This window comes from Pelodiscus sinensis, chromosome 21 (genome assembly GCF_052426305.1).
Source record: "Pelodiscus sinensis isolate ZL-2025 chromosome 21, ASM5242630v1, whole genome shotgun sequence".
NCBI lineage: Eukaryota > Metazoa > Chordata > Testudines > Trionychidae > Pelodiscus > Pelodiscus sinensis.
This window is the reverse complement of record NC_143072.1, coordinates 922900-945673: the sequence shown is the minus strand read 5'-3', so window position 1 is coordinate 945673 and position 22774 is coordinate 922900. Positions and strand designations below refer to the sequence as shown.

Below are 22774 nucleotides of genomic sequence, written 5' to 3'. Positions count from 1 at the left end.
CACAACCCACTTCTTCGTATGACAAAACTGAAAAATCTGAAGAAGTGGGGAGAAAGAGTGGGGGAGTGCAGCTAACTGTCAGAGGAGCAGCCAATGAGCTGCTGTTGGAACGCTGCTGGAAGAGTGTAAACTGAGGCATTTCCCATGATTTCTCTCACTAGTCCTCTCCTCCCTGCCTCCCCTCTGCAGTGGTTGCCTGGAGCAGTAATTGCATAGAAAGCTAAGGCCAGGGCTAAGGAAGGCTGGCTTCTCTTGGCCTTTCTATACAACACCTCAGTGGAGAAGTGCTCTGTCAGATGTGCAGTGCGCAGAGGACTCCACAGCACAAATCGTTATCATAATCTGCACTAGCTGATGCCATGTTAGCAAATGTGGCAGAGGACTGATGTAGGGATGTTAGGGTACGTCTACGCTACAGCACTAATTCGAACTAACTTAATTCGAATTAGTTAATTCGAACTAAGCTAATTCGAACTAGCGCATCTAGACCTAAAAACTAGTTCGAATTAGCATTTTGCTAATTCGAACTAGCATGTCCACATTGAGTGGACCCTGAACCGAGGTTAAGGATGGCCGGAAGCAGTGCCGGCAGGGCATCAGGTTAGGACTTAGAGCGTGGAGCTGCTGTCTCAGGCTAGCCGAGGGCTGTGCTTAAAGGGACCCGACCCCCACCCCGGACAGACAGTTCTCAGGGTTCCCCGCTTGCTTGTCTACCTCGATGAGGGACAGCAAAGCAGTCCTGGCTTGGAGTGCCCTGAATGCCCACACTCGGCACATCACAGCACTTGGCCATCAGCCCGGCTGCACTTGCCACAGGCTGCCATCCGGGGGGGTGAATCGGGGGGCTGCAGGAGAATTTCCACCCCGAGGAGCCTGCAGAGCCACCCCAGTCCTCCCCATCGGGGGCTCGTACCCCATTCCTCCCTCACCTCCTTCCACTTACCCCTCCCTAGCCCCCCTTCCTGATGTACAAAATAAAGGACACGTGTTCAAAAATAGAAACTCTTTTTATTTAACAAAACTGTGGGGGGGAGGGGATTAACCTCTGGGGAGACTGGGAAAAGTAGGTGGGAAAGGGGAAGAGAAAGGGTGGGAGAGGGGAAGGGGAAACCTGGGAGGAGGGAGCTGGAAGGGGGAAGCCAGGGGAAGAAGGAGGAGGGGAAGTATCAAACTATGGTACGCCATATCTTCAGTACTGTGTACGGATGTGATCTCCTCACCCCAGAAAAGATATTTTGGCCTTGGAAAGGGTTCCGAAAAGGGCAACTAAAATGATCAGGGGATTAGAACAGGTCCCATATGAAGAGAGGCTAAAGAGACTGGGACTTTTCAGCTTAAAAAGAGGAGAATGAGGGGGGATATGATAGAGGTCTATAAAAGCATGAGTAGTGTGGAGAGCATACATAAAGAAAAGTTCTTTATTAGTTCCCATAACAGAAGGACTAGAGGGCACCAAATGAAATGAATGGGTAGCAGGCTTCAAACTAATAAGCGAAAGTTCTTCTTCACAAAGCAAATAGTCAACCTGTGGAACTCCTTGCTGCAGGAGGCTGTGAAGGCTAGAACTATAACATAGTTTAAGGGAAGTTAGATAAAGAGGTTGGGTCCATGGAGTACTATTAGCCAGGGGATTGAAATGGTGTCTCTTGCCTCTGTTTGTGGAAGGCTGGAGATGGATGGCACGAGACAAATGGCTTGGTCATTGTCTTCGGTCCATCCCCTCCAGGGTACCTAGTGTTGGCCACTGTCGGCAGACAGGCTACTGGGCTAGATGGACCTTTGGTCTGACCCAGTACGGCCATTCTTATGTTCTTATGTTCTAAGCTCAGGGCTCAGGGTCAGGGGTCTAACTGGACCACCTTGATTTTCATGCAAACCTGCTCCTGCAAGCCTTTGGTGGCCAGGCTGGCAGCTCTCCTGCCCTAGACGGCCACTTTCCTGTGCCTAGTGCGGAGGTCGTGGACATTGGAGGCCTCCCCCCAAACCTGGATGAGGTCCATGATCTCCGCACTACACCAGGTGGGCACCTGCCTCTTGCGGCCCCAGGCAGGCTCCTGGGAGTCGCCAGCCTGGTCCAGGAAGAGGGTGGCAGCGGGTGGCTGGCTCATGCTGTGCCAGGTGCAGGGTCTGCTGGCTGGGTGCTGGCAGGCTTGCACCTGGCACGGGCACTGTAGCCAGACCGTGCCCCTTTAAGGGCTCCAGGGCCGGGAGGAGGGCAGACGAGTTTCCCTGGTGGTGCCCAGAGTGGCCACCAGGGAAAGCTGGGGAGGGCTAGCCTCCAACTAGTTCGAATTAAGTGGCTACAGAGCCCTTAATTCGAACTACTGAATTCGAACTAGGCGTTAGTCCTCGCAGAATGAGGTTTACCTAGTTCGAATTAAGCGCTCCGCTAGTTCGAATTAAGTTCAAACTAGCAGTTTGCCTGTGTAGCACCTATGAAAGTTAATTCGAACTAACGGCTGTTAGTTGGAATTAACTTTGTAGTGTAGACATACCCTTAAGGACTAGTCGACTATCCATCTAGCTCAGTGTCGTGTCTTCTGACAGTGGCCAATACCAGGTGTCCCGAAGGGAATGAGCAGAACAGAGAATTAGGTGATCTGCCCCCAGCCCTGAGAAACAGATACTAGGGTCCTTCAGGAAAAAATGTACCCCAAACCAGAACCATTTTTCCTAACTTCATCACAAGGCTCAAGGGAGGGCGAGTGGCAGCCAATAAAATAGGATCCAGTTCTTAAATCATGCCTGTGTTTGGGCGGGTGGGTTGAGTTGCTAAGTTTGGACCCAGCTTGCTCCAGAGTTGAAGGGGTTTTGAGACAGAGTTCTGGTTCAAGGCTTCCTCTAGTTCTGCAAAATCCATTTTCTTCTCTCCCCCACGCTGGCAAGCCTTGTCTTACTCCTGAGGTGGGTGAGTCCAATGTGATCCTTTCAGAGATTTTTTTTTTTTTGGATGCCTGAATTGAGGGAGGTCTTTGCTTGCTAGTTCCACCTCAGTGGCTCCCTCAGGAGGGGCCGAGACTCCCTCCAAGGCATTTCCTTGGCACTGTGTAGATAGAACCCTTTATATCTTTCCCTCTTCTCTCTCAAGTCTCAGGCTAAATCATCTGTCTGGCCCTGGGATCTCCCTGGGGCAGAGAGAGTGGGAGTGTATAACTGAGGCGATAAAAGGCTGTTGTATTTATTGCTTCCTGAAAACAAAGGGTATAACTGCTGACATCCTTCGGCTTATGCCCACCGTCTGTGGGAAGCTGTTACTCTGCTGAATGGAACGTCTTCCCACTTGTCAGCAACTTTTCTCAATAGAGTTCCCTGCAGTCAATGCTGAGTTTCTAGCCTGCCCCGCGCTCACCCTGCCTCTGTGCACTGAGTTTTCTCGGCAAAGCTTCGGGCGGTGTTGTCCCCGGAGAAATATGCACAGCCCCCTGTGCACGCTTGTGGGAGCGCTCTGCACTGGCGGCACATGAGGTGTTAGCAGAGCAGCTGCAGGGCTTTACACGCCGCTGCGGTGCTCCTCCCGTGGCCAGAGGGCCTGGTGCGTGTCGGGAGCGTGGGGGTGGAAGAGTGGCAAGGCTCCTGCCGTGTCTGAGATATTGCAGCGATCAAATTTCTCGTTCCTCTTGGATTAATAAAAAACAGATTCACTTTGTATGAATAGTCGTGCTGAGTGAAACATGCCTGTCGGATGGGCCTATAGACCAAAATCCTGGCTGTAGGAAGCAGGCCGAGGCACCGGGGTAGAGCCTTCTGTTGGGAGATCTCAAAGCACGTCGCAAACGTTAATGAACTGAGCATCCTCGTTCCACCTGGACACGTGTAAAACCGGGGAGCTGGGTTGGGTCTGTGGGACACGTTCCCAGACTTGTGCTTTGTCACGGGTGCAGCGTGGGCTGCCCAGCCCATGTTGTTCCCCAGGGCCACCCCCCCATGGCCGCTCGTCCCTGGCTTGGAAGAATTGCCTGCTTGGAACTGAGATGCTTTGGCCCTTGACTTGGCTGCTGAAATGCCCAATGAGAGGGCAACGATTGGTGTCTGTATGTGAGGTGACAGCCTTTCCCCTAAGAGGAGCTTGGCCTCACACACTCTCCCTTGCCAATGGCTTTTGTCCCAGTACATCAGCCCCTTTTGGCCTGTGTTGCGCCGGAGGTCAGACTAGACCGCAGCAGTCCTTCAGGTCTTGGAATCGATGATTTTATTATTTAAATTATGGCCCCTCCCAGAGGCTCCATTCGCATAGTACAGTCACTGCTCAGTCTAAATAGTTGAGAAGGGCAGGATTATTCTCTCCATTATACAGAGGCCGGTGAAGTGAGTTGCCCAAGGTCACACAGAGAGGCAGTGGCGGAGCCAGGAGTGGAGCCCAGTGCCAGAAACTGTGCCAGTGGGATGAACAGCTTCACCTGGTGCTGTTGCTCAGCAACAAGCTGCGCACCATTTGCAGATCCCAGGGTGACAATCAGCGCCCCGGCACCCACAAAACAGGGGCAACATCCTGAGGCCTCTCCGCCTGTAAGATTAATCCAGTCTCTGCCCCCTCTAAGACCAACAATGCTGAAAACTGGGCCGAGTCCATGAATAATTCACTCCTCGCCTGGTTCACTGGACTTGTTAGAGAATCTTGAATACGTAGAATAATTTCTAATAATCTGCCTGGGCTAACAGCTGAGCTGTCATTGACTCCTTCCCTTGCTCTTGTTTCTGAATGGTCGGAGGCTGCTCCTCTCTTGGGGGCGGGGTCAGTATTAAATATTTATTCACGGTTAGCTCTGCTTCGGTCTCACTTTCATCTCCTTTCTAAATGAATTTGGCCTCGTGGAGGGATTCTCCAGTCCTTTCCTACTGGAGGCCTCATTATGTGGGAGAGAAACCCACCTCCCAGCCTCAAACTCAGCACATGGTTTCAACTGGACACCTGCAGGGGTCAGAAAGGAGTTTCCCTTCCCGTCAGCAGAAGCATCAGGGATGGCCTCTTGCCCGGAGCAGAAACATTGGGGCAACAGGGCTGAGCGTTCTCTCTGGTGCTTGGCTGGCTGATTCTTGCCCATGTCCCCAGGTCCAGGCGATTGCTGTGTGGGCAGGAGCAGGAATTTTCCCCTAGGTCAGACTGGCCATGGAGGTTTTTGCCTCCTGCAGCATGGGTGTGGGTCATCGGCCTGGATTATCTGGTGCATCTCACTTCTTCATTTCTTTGGCATTGCAGGGTGCAGTTTGGTGCCTCCTGTTCTGTGCCGCTGGGCTGCATGACTTGGGGTTAGTGTACAGGTGCCGGGGTGGGGGTGGCCACAGCCAGGAGGTGAGCTCGGAGGTTCGGGTGGTCCCTTCTGCCCTTTGACTCGGACACGGCTTCGGTCTCAGATGTAAACCGTCCAATTCTGTAGACCACTGGGGAGGGACTGCACTTTGAGACTGGCTGGTTTGCCTTCCGGGTGCACACTCTGCAATGTACTTTCTGAGCAACCTGCGTCCCCACCCTGTGCCTCCGTTTCTTCATCTCTGCAGCGGGGAGTGTGAAATCATCTATCGCACACAATGAGATGGTTAATTTATGTAAAACAGGTGTGAGACCCTGCTGCTAGTGCAAGGTAGGGGTGTGTGTGTTAAACGTGGATAGTCCATTCACTCCCTCTTGAGCTGAGACTGCCCATACGTGCTCTAATTCCGACATCCTATACCCATATGTCGCATGCCCAGTTTTAGGGGGAGGGGCAGGCTTATGCCAAAGTTTGGGGGGTCTCACTTTATCCCCCATGCTAACAATCTGTCTTTAGGCCGCTAGCAGTCAAGTGAAGGCCTCCTCAGCTGCAAGCCAGATGTGCACAGCTGTGGAACGGTGAATGCACCTGCAGAACGGGCTCGCTGCCAGGTGCTTTACTAGGAACACGTGTAAAATCTGCTTTCCCTCCCCCTTCCATTCGCCCAGGAGCTGCAACGGCTTCTTGGGATGCTGCCCTGCTTAGATCCTGACAGTGACGAAGACAAACAAGAGGCAAGGCCACGGCATAATGAAAAGGAATTCTCTGAACGTCCACCAGAGCAGCGCTTATTGGCCTTGATTCCCCTGCCCAGTAGGAGACTGATTATCAGCTCAGGTGTGGCGTTAATTAATTGCTCAGCTAGCTGAAAAAATGAGTGTCACTCTCTTTGCTCTGTTGGAAGGAGGGGGAAAGGTTGTGGCTTGCCCCAATTGCCTCCAGAGGAGTGCAGCCAATTATTTCTGGCTTCCCTGACAATGACTCCAGGCAGAAGACACCTCAAAATCTCTCTCATCCTGACACTTGGCTGTCAGAGGTTGGTTAGACCGTGTATCCCCGACTTGGTCTGTGTGACATTCTCTGCCATCAACAACCATCAGCGTCGGACACCTCTGCCCTTCCCCCTTAGTGCCGACTGGCTTGGTTTCCCATCACGGCATTATTGATGTCCCCTCTGCACCTTGCTCTCTCTTGATGCTAAGTGGGAGCGAGCTGGGTTTATAATCTTGATAATGCCTCTGATTGCAAGGCTGTGCATGGATCTCTCCCTGGCCTCATGGGGATTGCCAAGCCCAGTGCATGGGCAGAATTGACTCCTTTATCCGTAATCATAGGAACAGGTGTGATCCCTTCATCTTACAAAGGCTACCGAGCTAAGTCTCACCAGGCTATGCCTTCAAGGGAGGGAGGTTTCACCCTTGTGGTACAGATAAGGAAACTGAGGCACAGAAAGGGCTAGTGACATGCCCAGTGTGTCATATCAATGAGGACTACTCCAACTCTGACATCATCAATGTAGAAACCTGGAAGACCAGCCCAAAACATATAAGAACAGCCATACTGGGTAAGACAAAAGGTCCATCTAGCCCAGTGTCCTGTCTGCCAACAGTGGCCAATACCAGATGCCCCAGAGGGAGGGAACACAACAGGTAATCCTCACATGATCCCTCTCCTGTCACCCAATTCCAGACAAACAGAGGCTAGAGACCTTTCCTACCAATCCTGGCTAATAGCCGTTGATAGACTCATCTCCATGAATCTATCTAGTTCTTTTTTGAACCATGTTAAAGTCCTTGTCTTTACCACATCTTCTGGCAAGGAGTTCCACAGGTTGACTGTGTGCTAAGTGAAGAAAAACTTCCTTTTGCTTGTTTTAAACCTGCTGTTTTTTTCATTTGGTGACCCCTAGTTCTTATAATGTGGGAATAAATAAATAACTTTTCCTCATTCACTTTTTGCACACCAGTCATGATTTTATAGACCTCTATCCTATCCCCCTTAGTCTCCCCTTTTCCAAGCTGAAAAGTCCAAACCTCTAATCATTTTGTTGCCGTTTTCTGAACCTTCCAATGCCAAGGTATCTTTTTTGAGATGAGGCAAGCACATCTGTACACAGTATTCAATATGTGGGTGTACGATGGTTTTATAGAGGCAACACATTGCTTTTCTCTGCTCATCTCATGTAGACCATGTAGCTGGCGCCTTTTGCCTCTTCTCTTCCTGTGTCAGCTTGGAAGGCTATCCTCTGGTCCAAGTAGAAGCATGTTCAGAGGCTGACGCTCATTAGCCTCTGTCTCTGCTCCAAACGTGACTCCACAGGGGATTTTGAAAGCACCCTGTGCTTCCCCTAAGGAACTTGGTTTTACTTCCATGCTTACTGTTTTCCACCAAGCCTCTTGGGGGACAGATGCTGGGGAGGGTCCAAGGGTAAGTGAATACACGTTCTACTCTGGGGAGATATGTCCAGAGTGTTTAAAAGCTTAAGAATCATCCATAAATGTTCCAATAAATGGATAATCAACTGTTAATAGACCCCAATAGGGTCTTTATAACGATGGCTTACGGCCCTCTTCTGCTGTGCTCATGACCACCTCCAGAATGAAATACTCATGCCTGTAAGATTATAAAACACCCATTAATAATGTATTCCTCCTTTCTGTGCTGTCGATGTGCCTTTAGCAGACAGTGTGAGCGACCGGGTGGAGCTGAGGACAAAGCGGATATAGTTCTGGGGTTTTTTCTCCTCCCCGGGGCTATTCTGATTATTAGCCTGTGAAACGCTTTCCCGGGCAGAGCTCGGCACAGGACTGCATGGAGCACGTGCTGCACGGCCCGCTCCCCTCCTGCCCTGCCTGCAGTCAGACTGAGCTGACCCCCGGAGGTTCTTAACCCCCTCTGGCCTGTGGAGCAGAGTCCCACAGAACAGTTGTGAATGGGATAGGAGGCGGGATGGCAGGAGCCGGGGTGGGGGAGGGAGGCAAGCCGGCAGGAATGCCCTGCCTTTTCAGCTGTGACCCACCAAAAGTTAGAGCGCGCCTCCGTTAACGAAGCCAGCGACAAAGTCTCAGAGGGGAGCTGTGTTAGCCCGTAACTGCAAAAATCACAAGTGGTCCTGCGGCACCTTAGAAACCAACCAAAATATATAAGAACAGCCCTACTGGGTCAGACCATAGGTCCATCTAGCCCAGTGTCTTGTCTGCCAACAGTGGCCAATAGGATGCCCCAGAGATAGGGAAACAACAGAGAATCATCTCCTGTCATCCATTTCCAGACAAACAGACGCTAGGGACGCCATTGATGGACATAACCTCAGTGAATCTAGCTAGCTCTTTTTTGAACCGTGTTAAATCCCTAGTCCTCACCTCATCTTTTGGCAAGGAGTTCCACGGGTTGACTGTGTGCTAAGTGGAGAAAAACTTCCTTTTGTTTGTTTTAAACCTGCTGCCTTTTCATTTCATTTGGTGACCCCTAGTTCTTATAATGTGGGAATAAGTAAATCACTTTTCCTTATTCACATTTTCCACTCCGGTCATGATTTTATAGAATCTTGAGCTTGTGTGGCCACCAGATGAACTGGAGACAGTGAAGTGTGAGCTGCCCGCTTCTGTTCCCTTCCCATTCTCTATATGTCTTCTCTAGTTTTGTGAACTCTTTGGGGATTGGGTATGTACAGCACCCGGCGCTCTGGGCCTGGTGAGCTCCGCTAGTCTTTAAGCCATGATTTGAGGTCTGCAGTAACTCAGCCAGAGGCTGGGGTCTATTTCAGGAGTGGGTGCGGTTCTGTGGCCTGCAATGTGCAGGAGCTTGGACAGGATGATCACGACGGTCCCTTCTGGTCTCACAGTCTCTGAGGCGACTGTACTACAGACGAGAACAATGGGGCTGTGCACTGGGGTGGTGTTGATTGGTCACATAGGTCAGGTCCCGGATGTGACCATGATGGATGGCTGCAATGGCCCATTAGCGAGATTAATTTGCTGGCCTTAGGAGCCATTCCTCATGTTAATTGCTCTGACCTCGTGCACCATCCTGCCACCTTGACATCCAATCCGAGATGAGAGGGTGGGTGTGTGAGGGAGCTGACCCCACCACCGCAGCTCCTCTCCATGCACTGTGTTTCTCCCGGAGCAGAGGAACATGACCATTTCCAGCTAGGCTGCAATACTCAGTGTGGCATCTCCGGTCCAGCTGTGCGCCTGCTACGACGAGTGACTTCCCCCCCACCGCGAGCATTGGTGTCTCTCCAGCATCAGCCATAGCAGAGGTTGGCTATGGCAGCCAATTCCTTCCATTTATTCTAGCACCGAAGCAAAAGCTGGCGCTTTATCCTTTTGCAGCTGTGCCTGTATTACCCGACGGCGGGTTTCCCTTGTCTCTTGGATGAGACCCTCCCTGCTCCTGTCAACATCCTTTGACTCCACCCAGAAAAGATGCCAGCTCCCTAAATAATCCCTGTTCCCGTGACATGAAAGTAACAGCATTGCCGGATGACTGTCCCAAAACAAGGCACCTCTCTCCATGCACATCTCCCTGGCCAGGGGGGGCGGGGGGGGGGGGGAAAGGGAAGGAGAGAACAAACGAATGACAGATGTGTGGTTGTGTTACTTAAAGCACTACTGGAAGGGATCCAGTGAAGAGCACAATCTAAAAACCCAGAAGAGACCTCTGAATGGATGAGATTTTCAGTCTCCTTGTTTGCTGGGTAGCTTCTGAGGCTGCTTGTGGGTAGCTGGCTCTCTGTGTATGCCCTGTCTTCGAGTTATCCCTTTCAGCTCTCAGCAGCTATTTTGTGATTTCCTCTATGTTGGGGGCGGGGTGGGTCTCCATAGCCATGGGCATCCGGCAAGGATACTGTCTGCTCCCTTAAGATAAACAGGGCAGGGTCTTGGAGAGCATGACGGTAAGAGGCTTCTAAGAAAAAACTTTGCAAAATAAGAAGCGTTGGTGATTCTGTACATGACGCACTTCCTTCTGAGTCTCTGTCTCCAGCACGGGTTTGAAAGAGCCACCCGTCATTGTAAACTGGTAGCACGCTTCTTGTAAAAGATTTAAGACGGTTGATCATTGTTGTATTTGGTGTTTACATTTTGCTTACCAGAAAAGTCCCTCTTGTAGTGTCAGTTGGATGTGGTAGTCTTCATGTTCTGCTCTGGGCAAAAAAGTGTAATTTGCTGGTAAATGCATGGATATTAGGGATGTTAAATATCGGTTAATTGAGTCGTCGGTTAACCCCATGAATTCTGATTAGTTACTTGACTATTCTGTAGCCCTCAGGAGTGGGGCCGACAGCCAGTGCACTCCGGCTCCACTCCTGAGGAGCCCCCAGCCACTCCACGCTGCCGTCTCTGCCAGGTGGGAGCTGATCTGCGAGGGGAGCCAGTTTAAAAACCAGCTCCCCTTGTGGACAGGCTGCTTGACAGCCTGCGCTGCTGCCTCTAATACAGAGGCAGCAGCCGCTGTGCGGGGGTGGGGCTGAACTCCCAGACTTGGCACGAGCCAGAACTGAGCCGGGCTGCCTGCCCACCTGGTTCTTAATACACTTTAAATGCAGAGCCGCACTGGGGGTAGGTTCTGAACCCAGTGCAAGCCGGGACTGAGCCAGGTTGCTGGCCAGTCTGCTAAAAAATTTACTGCCGGGGTGGGGGTTGGGGGGGGGGAATGAGTGTAGTCTATAACATTAACCTATAAGCTTTTGCTTATCAATTATTCGGTTTTATCAATGACACTCTTACATCCCTAATGGGTATGTTCTGCTTCAGAGGTGGATGCATTTCAGTAGAAAGTAAGGTCATCACAGTTCAAAAGATATATACAAAGCCTGGTTTTCAACTGTAGGCCTCTAATTTAAGGCCTCCAGTTCCTCATTTGGGGTGTTCTGATTGATACTCTGGCTGTGAATGTGCTAGCGTGAGCCCCCAGATGTGAAACGGGATGAGCCAACTAAGGTACCAGTGTTCTAGAATCTGGTTCCCATTGTCTCACCACCATTCAGAGCCCCCAAGGTCTCCTGGGGGATTCCAGCCATTACTCAGTGGGCTTCAGAGACGAAATGTCTTCGGGCTAGAATTGGAAGTAATGTGATCACAGAGGCAGAAACAGGGTTGCACTAGCCATAGTTTTGCATGTTTTTTATATGTGGCAGAATGTAGTGACTGCAGGGTCAGTTCGCTGTTTAGGTTGTTACATACCGCCCTTAGTTTTCTAGCGAATTCCTTTGGCTGTGGGTAGTTTGCACTGCATGTGTGTGTACGCATGTGCTTGGCCGTGGGTAGTTTGAAATGTGTGTGTATGTGCGCCTGTGCTTGACCGTGGGTACTTTGGGGTGTGTGTGTGTGTGTGTGTGTGTGTGTGTGTGTGCGTGTGCCCGTGCGTGCGTGTGTGCTTGCCCATGGGTAGTTTGCAGTGTGTATGTGTGCATGTGCACCTGTGCTTGACCGTGGGTACTTTGTTCTTTGTGTGTGTGTGTGTGTGTGTGTGCGCGCGCGCTTGCCCATGGGTAGTTTGCAGTGTGTGTGTGTGTGCGTGCGTGTGTGCGCATGTGCTTGGCTGTGGGTAGTTTGCACTGCATGTGTGTGTACGCATGTGCTTGGCCGTGGGTAGTTTGAAATGTGTGTGTATGTGCGCCTGTGCTTGACCGTGGGTACTTTGGGGGTGTGTGTGTGTGTGTGTGTGTGTGTGTGTGTGTGTGCCCGTGCGTGCGTGTGTGCTTGCCCATGGGTAGTTTGCAGTGTGTATGTGTGCATGTGCACCTGTGCTTGACCGTGGGTACTTTGTTCTTTGTGTGTGTGTGTGTGTGCGCGCACGCTTGCCCATGGGTAGTTTGCAGTGTGTGTGTGTGCGTGCGTGTGTGCGCATGTGCTTGGCCGTGGGTAGTTTTCAGTTTGTGTGTGTGTAAAATTCATTGTCTGAACCGACATTAACCTTCCCTCTGATTTGCTTTTGCAGTTTGCTGGTCGGTGGAATGGGACAGTCATGAATGGGGATCCTCTTTGCCAAGAGTCTGCCTCCCAGCTTCCTGACTGGAGGGAATTCTGCGAGCTTCACGCCCAGGCCGCCGCGGTGGACTTTGCTCAAAAGTTCTGCCAGTTCCTGAAGGAGAACCCCCATTACGATACACCTGGGGCTGAAACCTCCTTCTCCCACCACTTTGCTGCCAATTTCTTGGACATCTTCAGCTTGGAGGTCAGCAGGGTGTTCGTATCTGACTCCCCAACCAAGTACAACATAGTGCCCTTTGTGGGGCTTCAGAACTGCCACATGCCTTACGGCCGAGACATCCTCCAGAGGAAAGAGGAGACCTCCACAGAATCCCTGGACAGTATGGACAACCCCATGAACTCTAGCAGATACCTGAGCCAGTCCCAGCAGACTCAGGCTCACAAAGTTTCTTCCTACGGCCACTCGCGGAGTTCAGAGGATGTCTCTGTCCACGCTGCTTCCAAGCCGAAATTCAAGAAAGGCTTCTCCTTGCGGAACATGAGCCTGTGTGTGGTGGATGGCATGAAGGAGATGTGGCACAGGAAGTCCTCCCCGGAGCCAGGCGTGGAGGCCACGCAAGGCGGCAGGAGGTCAGAGAGAGAGCACTGCCCCTCAGCGGCCAAGGAGCACGACACGAGGGAGAGATGGACTCACAAGCTGCGGCTGTCGAAAGTCCAGTCCTCCAAGGTGGAGCTGGTGGATATCCAAAGGGAGGGCACCCTCCGCTACATGGTGGCGGACGACACGAACTGCGTGGGCAGCTCTCAGTGGCAGAAGTGCCGGCTGATGCTTAGGAAGGCCGTGAAGATGGAGGGGGAGCGGTTCCTGCTGGAGTTTTATGTTCCTCCCAAGGTAGGTCTGGTAGGTTTCTGAGCTGCCTGTCTGTGTTGGCTTGTGTGTGTGTGGACCTGTGACGCTTCTCGCCTCCAAGAGGCCCTACACCCCTGCGACACGTCTGCATCGGTGCCGCAAATGGCCACAGCGGTTGTACAGCTCTCTGCTGGGCGGGTGTGCTGCTGGCAGGGGATGGCTGTTGCTCCTCTGTTGTTTCAGAGGGTCTCTCTTAAGCTTCCACCTCCTGGTCTTACTCCACTCGACGGCAGTGAAGCATAATTCAGGGGTTTTGTTATTTGTCTGTGCCTCGCTCTCCGCTAGGTTGCTGGCTGCTCAGGTTTCCTGATACCCGGCGCTCCTAGTTCCTGATCTATCTTCTAGGGCTTTGAGTGGATTTCAATAAAGATTTTTTTCTTTCCTCCAGCACCAATATGCCTCCTTCTAGAAGTGGTAGATCTACCTCCTATGAGTGGAAAGGAAATTTAGTATCCACAATCCAGCCACCCCTGGCCTCTCCTCTCAGACAGAAAGCAAAAGGGCCAGCTGAGTAGGGAAACAAAGGTTTTTTTTTTTTTGAGCAAAAAAAAACACAACAAAAATTGGGACCAAAGTTGTTGAGCAAAAACAACTGCACCAAAAAAAAAAGAAGTAATGGCGCCTTTAAATGCATAACCCCATCCCCACCAGACGCAGCAGGGGAAGACTCTCCCAAGCAGCCTTCCGTCCGAGAAAAACAGAAAATGCCAGACGTTTTACGTGTCCGGTATTTCTTTTTTTTTTTTTTTTTTTACCAGACAGAAGCCGCAAATACCGGACTGTCCGAGCCACTACCGGACACCTGAGTCAGAGACAGTAACTGAGACCCTCAACAAGCCTTTTATGACAGTGATGCTTCACATTGAATGGCAGGCCCCGGGGCAGTTGCCTCCTTCCCCCCTCCCGTGTTGCAGGTCTGCACCCTGGATCAGACACCGAGGGGGCCCTGTAACTTGCGCTCTTCTGTGTTACGTATTATGCTCTCGATCCTCTTGGATCAGCCCAGTGGGCAGTCTGATAGGCAGGCAGGAGTTTGGGTAGACTCAGATCCCCATGTTTGCTGGCAGGAGAGTGAAGCCATTTGCAAAGCACCGGCGAAGTGCTGTCTAGTGCCTGTTAACCTGCAACCCGCAGGAACCTCCACAGGCACCGAGTAACTTTTCAGTTCTTTTGGGGAAACGAGACGTGGGGAAGTCCACGAAAGAGCCGGGAATTGACCTGAGGCGGGGTCTCCACATCTCTCTGCCCATTAGCTGAATGGCGAGGACCAGGACAGGCAAGACTTGGGGATAAGCCCCGGCCCTGCTTCCCAACCTGCGCGCCGGGGCAGAGTGAGGCAAACGCTGGGCCCTGGCCACAGCAGTGGGCGGACTGCGAGTGGGCCTGGATACAAAGTGGGCGGGCCACAACCCACTCAGGACCATCCGTGGCTGCACCCCAGCTGTGGAGCAGTGGGTAAGTCTGTAAAGTGCCGTCGCATCCTGTGGGTGAAAGGTCCTAAAGAAACGTAAGGTGATTAGCATCTGTAAGCCTGAATCTCTCTCTGGCATTGAGGCTTGCCGCTTGTCTTAAATCGCAGCTGGCAACTAATCCACATTAGAAATCAATAATTTTGTGGTGTGTGTGGGCTTAGGGTTTTTTTTCTTGGTAATTATGGATTTTTTTTCAGTTGAGTTTTACACAGCATATAGGTGCATATGCGCGCACACACACACACACTCGCCCCCTTCTCTTTTTCTCTCTCCAATAACATTTCAATGAGAAAGTAGAAAGACTTCCATGTCCTCTGTCAGGAGCTTTCTATCCCGTACTGTTCCTGTGTCCTCTTTCAGAACACACTTTCCCCAATGTTCTTCTCGGCTACTTTCCTTCCTGAACATTTATTTATTTCTTCCCTGTACCCTTTTCCTCCCATTAGGTCCTAAAGAAAGCTTCAGAAAAAGGTGCCAACAACTGTAGATTCATGTAGGCAATTTAATACCTACCTACCTGCACATTCCCCTTTACCAGCAAGTACCTGAGCACCCCTCAATCATGTGGCGGAGAGGTATTATCCCAGTCTTGTAGTTGGGGAAACTGAGACCCAGAGAGATGGAATGATCTCCATTATGGAATGGACTCAAATGATCTTTGTCATTACAATATCTGAACCCTTGTCTTGAAAGTGTGCAATCTCACAGCACCTCTGTATGGCAGGGATATGCTATTCTTTGCATTGCACAGATGGGAAACTGAGCCATGGGAGAGGCTAAGTGACTTGACCAAGGTCACACAAGGCATATGGAAGTCCAGGGAAGAGCAGGGAATTGACCTTAGATCTCTCAAGTCTCCGGCTAGTTCCCTGGCTGCTGGACCACCCCTCATACACTGCATTTAAAATGAAGTTCTGACGTGTATAGAGACATTAATTTTACTTGGCATGTATGTTGCGCTTGGACCTTTTCAAATCCCCGTAGAAGCACTAAATAATGCTTCCAGGTAGATAAATTGCAGATGAGGTAGATATTACCAATTAAATCTTAAGTTATTAAATATAGACAACTAGAAGACTTACCTGGCATTGCCTGGGTCTGGGGCCGGCCCGCCAGCCGGCTTCTCCCCAGGGTGGGAGGGAAGGGGGCACGCAGGCTGCCCACTGGCTTTTTCCTGGGGCCAGCCTGGAGGAGGGAGGCACGCACCCTGTGGTCATTCGTGGATATAACTGTCCCTGCTCTCACACTTCTCCCTTTCTGTCTGGTGTGAAACAATCACAGAATCCTAGGGTTGGCAGAAACCTCAGGGGGTCATTGAGTCCAACCCCCTGTTGAAACCAAGATTAATCCCAACTCAATCATCCCATCCAGGGCTGTGTCAAGCTGGGACTTAAAAACCTCTAAGGATGGAGATTCCACCCCCTCCCTAGGAAACCCATCCCAGTGCTTCCCCACTCTCCTAGGGAAATAGTTTTTCCTAATATCCAACCTTAACCTCCCCCACTGCAACTTGAGACCTTTGCTCCTCGTTCTGCCATCTGTCACCACTGAGAACAGCCTCTCTGGAACCCTCCTTCAGGTAGTTGAAGGCTGCTGTCAAATCCCCCCTTACCCTTCTCTTCTATAGACTAAATAAGTCCAAATCCCTCAGCCTCTCCTCGTAAGTCATGTGTTTCAACCCCCTAATCATGTTTGTTGCCCTCTGCTGGTCTTTCTCCAATGTGTCCACATCATTTCTGTAAGGGAGGGAGGGGAGCAGAATTGAACACAGTACTCCAGATATGGCCTCTCCAGTGCCAAATAAAGAGGAATAATCACTTCCCTAGACCTGCTGGCAATACTCCTATTAATGCACCCCAATATGCCATTAGCCTTCTTGCACTGTTGACTGACATCCAGCTTCCCATCCACTGTAATCCCCAGGTCCTTTTCTGTAGAACTGCTGCTTAGCCAGTCGGTCCCCAGCCTGTAGCAGTGTTTGCATGCACAACCCATTGTCTTAGCACAAACCCTGACCTTGCTTTTAATCCTAATAAGAGGAAGCTGCCTGCTAAATGTGATAGTCATTGCTCTTACCGTTTAGGAGCAGTTCTTGCGCGCACACGCGCACACACACACACACACACACACACACACACACACACACACACACACAGTAGATTTGTACCAATTGTGCTGTGTTTTTGTATTTCATTCATCTTCCATGGTGAAACTGGGCTAATCACGTTCAGAAGAGGTTTTCACAGCCTGGTCCTGCTACTCTTAAGTCCCTAATCCAAAACCTATCAAAGTCAGTAGCAATCTTCTATGGATCTGAAATGGACCCTTCAGATCAGGCCCTTACTCTTGTTATGCTTGTGCATACAACTCAGCAGAGGAATGTTTACATTCAATAAAAATAGGGCTGTGGGTGTGTGTGTGTGATAGAGAAATAAACACACTGTAGGAAGATAGTGGAGTCAAATATAAACTGTTCCTCACAGTGTATTAACCTGAAATTGAGCTGGAGGAAAAACACTCATGTACATACCAGATCAGAACAGATGGAAAATCCATTAGGGTGAAACCATTTATAGTGTCTGAATTCTGGGTGTCATCAAACAAGTGAAATATCTGGTTTCCATTCACTGTCTTCTACCCTTTCTAATATCCCCTAGAGAACTGGAGACGAGAGGCTTAGTTTGTTTATTTATTTAATTAATTTTAGCTACATTCTCCCCCCCCCCCCTTCCTTTTTTTAAAAACTTCTGGAGTCTCTTTCTACTCCAGCTGTGAGGGCATTAAAAATGCACAGCTGGTGCTGGCTCATCTGGGAGCAGAGCTTGTGTGTGTGCCCAGCACTTGATATGGCTACAGGTTTATCTGGAGCAGTAACTTCTGCTAAGCAATATTATAGATGGTAATAGGTATTTTTTCAGGTTTGTTTTTATCTCCCTTTTTAAAAAGTCAGTGTTTTAAAAAAAAAACCCTCTTTTTAAGTGCTTTTATGCAAATAATCTTGTCTTTTATTATTGTTACAACCTCCTGAAGTCTTTCACTTACGTTTCATTCCTAAATTATATCTATCTTCTTTATTGGGCAAAATTTACTGTATTATCATTTCTAACTCCCCCTTCAAGAGGCACTGGTGTGCCAACTTCGCTTTTGTGTATATCCATGGAAACTTTTGCTTCTGCACGTGCACAAGAACACACTGCTTTTGTTTTTGTGTAGGTCCTACAGAAATAGAGGCTAACTGGATTTTCATTTAAAAAAAGAAAAGAAAAGAAAAACCTCTCCAGTAGATATTGAACTTTTTAACAAAGTTCTGCGTGCGTATATTTCCCCAGAGAAACAGTGATAGAAAACATTAAGAGAAATTAAACGTGGTGCTTGAAGTACATGGTAGCAGCCCATCTCACCCTTTGGTGTTATACTAGCCGTTCTGAGTGTGATTCAAAGTTGCCTGCCCCCATTTATTCCTGTGATGAGTCTCTGAGCAAACTCTAAAACCACCGATCAAGTATGAGGCCCGATCCTGAAAGTGCTTATGCAGGGAGAAACTTTACTTTTCTGGGGAGTCCCATGGACCTGGGACTGCCCACACCTGGCAATGTTTTGAAGGGCTGAGATCTCTGTGGAGGCTTCCTCTGTTGGCTCTTTTGGCTGTGCTTCCTGAGAAGAGTCCCGAGAAAGTCTCTTCTTCCTCCCACCCCTCAGGGCTGGTGTCATATTTTCTTGCCTTTAAACAGCTGCTTCCTCTTTTCTGATTGGCCTCTGATTAAAAATAACACACAGCCCAGCGGCTTCTGCAAATTCAGGGTTTCAAACCAAGCATTGAGGACTGCTTGTGGGACCCACTGAATTGATGCAGTGGCCCTTAGCTCTGTGGGTAGGGTTGCCAGATGGTTGAAACAAAAATACTGAAACCCCCCCCCCCCCCCCAAAAAAAACCACACCGGGAAAAATTCTGTTGAAGGGAAAAGAAAGGGGGGGAGGGGAGACCAAAGTTGTTGAGCAAAAGAAAAAAGGACTCCAAGGACCTATTAAACCAAAATATTTAAATTAAAACAGCATGTCCCCTTTAAGTGCAAGGATAGGAACAGGGGAGCGGTTGAGCACTAAGACCAAGCATTGCTTCCCCTAGTTCTTTTGGCTGACAGCCATTTTGTGCTGGCAGCCTTGGGGGACCTGGTAAGCATGGGGGCTGGGGTCGGGGAGCTGGGGGCCGGAGGGTAATCAGGGGAGGCCAGGCGCTGAGTGTTTCTAGGGTTTCCAGGTGGCCGGCTGGCTGGGGAAAAATTCAGAAAATGCTGGACATTTTAGGTGTCCGGTATTCTCTGAATTTTTTTACCGGACAGGAGGCGAAAATACTGGACTGTCTGGGTGAATACCAGACACCTGGCAACCCTACCTGTGGGTGCTCAGCACCTTTAAAGAGCAGGTCCCTCGCTCGTTTGGAGATTTGCAGTGAAAGTCGATTTGCAGGTGTCCGGTATTAAACTGGACAGTTTGGTAGTTTCACTTCCTGTCTGGTAAAAAAATTCAGAAAATACCTGACACCTAAAATGTCTGGTACTTTCTGACTTTTTTCCCGGCCAGGAGGTGAAAATCTCAAAGTGTCGGGCTCAATACAGAGGCAACCTGGCAACCCTAGTGCTTACCGGGTTCCGCAGCGGAGCTGTCCAGCCCCGCGCAGGGAGGTAAGGTGGCAGGCAGTCGCTGGCAGCCTGTTAGGTTCAAAAAGCCTCACCACACGTTTCTTAAAGGGGTCACACTGGTTTTTTGGGGGGTTTTTGGTTTGTTTGTTTTGCTTAACTCCTGGGGTCCTTTTTTTCTTTCTCCCCCCCCCCCCCCCAGTATTTTTTCTGAAACCATCTGACAACCCTAAGTGAAAGTAACTTGGTCAGAAACTCTCACACTGAAAGTGAACACGCAACTCCCAGCCCCCGCCAAGTGAAATCTTTGGGGAAGGAAAAGGCACCTTTTGATTCCTGTTTCTTGACAACACTGATTTACACAATCAGAGCAGAGTCCTTTATTAATAACTTGTGGCATTATGTGCATCACAAGTCGGTTAATATCACTGGGGGGGTCTGGAAGCACTTGGGATAACTCCAAGGTTTTCTGATGATTAAGTTGCTTTCCTAGTCCTTATCTAGAGGCTTCCTTTGAATTCCAGTGCATAGCTTCAGCAAGGACTAGCCAGGCTGTCTGTCGAGTTGAGAGAAACTCTTTGATAATATAGGGACCAATTTTACTAGAAATCGGGAGACTGTTGCTCAAATGTGCTGCTAGGCAAGCTTTTAGGAATAATCGGGTGACATTTGTATGGCACCTTTCATTCTGAAGAGTTGTGGACATTTAAGGCCTAATCCTATACACATTTGCTACCAGTTATAATGTTCAATAGTGCAAGTAGGGCCACTAGTTAATGGGAATAAGTACAGGTTGAACCTCTCTAGTCTGGCACCCTGGGGACTGGACCGGTGTTGAACCAGAGAATTTGCTGAACCACGGGAGGTCAATATTGTCTAGCAGCGCTGCCAAAACTGACAGTGCTTGCTGAGCTCTGAGAAGACATTTAGGAGTAAATTGGAGCTAACTAACAGCACAGAACAGCAGGGCTGGTGGCTGTAAACTAACTTCATGGGGCTGCGGGAAACTTGGTGACTGCCACGATAAGTGGACATCTGGCTGGCTAACATCATACCGGACCATGGGTGTTGCCAGACCAGGGAGGTTCAACCTGTACTAGTGTTCGCAAGTGTTCACAAAGCCAGACTTGAGGCCCACTCCTGTACCACTGGGGGACTGGAAGCTTTGAGATAGATTTCAGTGGAAGCAAGATTGAATTGTCTTGCATACAGAACGAGGGAAATGCAACCTCCTCTAAGGTGAATGGCAACAACTCACTAGAACTCACCTCTGAGGGGAAAGTAGCTATTTAGGAGATGCAGGTAATTGAGGCACAGAATAGTTAAGTCATTTGTTCAAGGCCAGACCGCGTATCACCAGGAATAGAACCCAGGAGTCCTGATTGTAGTGTCTTCTCTTTACCATCTTACCTGCTCCTTCTCCCTATGAAAAAGGAGACACCATAAATCTGGAGCTGAGCTACACAGCAGCTTATTTATGTTGCCCGTGAGTGTGCAAAGTGCTTGGTGGTATGTCTGTTACTATGGCTGCTGTGATGCATAGAGCCCATCCCATCACCCAGAGAGACACCCCAAAGAGCAGCATTTATGGCTCTGAAATTGCTTGTTCTTGCTGATCGGGCCTCCGGGGGCGGGGAAGGGAGGAGAAGGTTCATTTTGAAAGCATCTTCCAATGCTTAGTAAAGAGCCTCCTTCATGGAGGGACATAGGAAACTCTTCTCTGTCTACTGACACACAGCCACTTCTGGGGTGGGACACGTGAGCTGCCCAACAGCGCACAGGGACATTGCATTGCATGACGAGTTTCACCTCCCCGGGGAGCAGAATTTGCAAGATCAGCAAACGTGCAGCGTTGGCCCTTTAAGTTCTAGCCACACCAGAAGTATTTTACCTGCGTAGCATTCCAGCACAGCAACATGCAAAGCGCTCCTGCTGTAGAGCGGGCATACGGGGGGAAACGAGGGGCTAACCCCCACTGTACAGGTAAGGACACAGAGGCATGGAGAGATTTGATCATGAAGTCTTTGGGGATGGGACCGTGCTGCCTGTTGTTTGGACATAGCTAAACATCTCTGGAATAGCCTCTCGTGTGCAGTCGATTGCCACGCAGTCACTCTCGCCCAGGCTTGGGCAGTCAGGCTTTGTTGAGCTGGGGTCTGCTGAGACGCGGGTGAGGAATGATGTGGCTCTGTCTACAATAAGGATTTTTAGGAGCAGATCCCTCCTGGGGCTGCGGCCACTTGCGCTATTCCAGAGGCACCCTACGGCTGGAGCTGCTTCTTGGGGTAACTCCATTGACTGGAGTGGAGTCAGCTTACAGCAGTGGAAGGTCTCGTCCCTAATGCCGACAAGGCTTTGGCATGCTGGGTTGAATTGCCACAGCTGCATCCACACACACTCTGAGCCAGCGGCAACCCCAGTGGGAAATTTGATCATCAAAACTCCCTACAGTAGACAAAGTGGGATGAGTCTTTGTGATGTCGTGTTGGTACCTTGCTGGTGGCTAGGTTGGGCTGTGGGTGACCCCCACTGGCTGCTGTCTGTACCAGGGCTCAGCAGAGTAGCTGATGGGACAGGGAGGTGACCTGTTTGACCGGTTACCTCCCAGGGAGAGGAATAAAGGAAGGCAGGCGGAGTGCAGCCCCTGGCTGGGGGGCAGGGCTGGAAGTTGGGCAGTTTCTGTCTGGTATCATGGAGGGAGCAGCCTAAGCAAGGGGCAGGGATTTAGGGGCCCAGTCTCCCCCATCGCAAGGGGGCTGAGGCATCCTAGGCCTGCCCTGTAACCAGATTACATCTGTGCTGTGCTGTATCCTGGAGAAGCAATAAACTCCCCTGTTCTACTGGCTGGCGGAGTCTGTTCATGCCACTACAGGGGTGCAGGAGACGGGGAAACCCCAACGCACTGTCACAGTCTTCCCTTACCTATTGAAATGCCTCTCTCTCTTCTAGCTGAACTGTCACATCCCCGGCCAGCTGCCCTTTCCTGGCTCTCCCTCCCCTTGCCTTTCGTGCATGCTAAATATGTCCTCGATCAGATAGCATGATTTCTTCCCCCCGCGTCTTAATAAAGAGAGAGCGAGACTGAAAAAGAGAAGAGACGTTAATGTAGTTGGCGGAGCCGGCGTGTCAGCAGGCATTGTGAAATAAGCGAGTGGGCTGGCAGTGAAATACGCTAGCTCTCCTATCTTCCACCGGGGCGTCGCTTGGTTTAATTAAAAGATCTTGGAGTTATCAGGCACATGAGGGAAATCAATTTTTTTTTAACAGCTGCACAGATTGGAGCTGGGCTGTAATCGTCCATTGAGAGAACTTTTCTTCTGCAGGCTCTGTTCATGCTTTTTTTTGTTTTGTTTTTGTTTCAGACTTCCAAACCGAAGGTCAGCATCCCGCTCTCAGCCATCATTGAGGTCCGGACGACCATGCCCTTGGAGATGCCGGACAAAGACAACACCTTTGTGCTGAAGGTAAGGCTGCTTGGTGAATAAGGCACTCTGGATGCTGTGAGACTCTCCTGAACCCACCAATGCTCTCTGCCCCACTCCCCAGGACTGCCCAGGTCAGCTGCCTG

General features: G+C 50.2%; 1 protein-coding gene across 1 annotated transcript in view; it reads left to right on the top strand.

Moving 5' to 3' along the window:
- SH2B2 (SH2B adaptor protein 2) overlaps nt 1-22774 on the top strand; it is an 81519-nt gene that overhangs the window by 28077 nt on the left and 30668 nt on the right. Inside the window, exons 2-3 of the mRNA XM_075904411.2 lie at nt 12195-13079; nt 22569-22670. Coding sequence (XP_075760526.1) covers nt 12222-13079; nt 22569-22670 — 960 coding nt within the window. The 5' untranslated portion in view covers nt 12195-12221. The remainder of the gene's footprint in view (nt 1-12194; nt 13080-22568; nt 22671-22774) is intronic.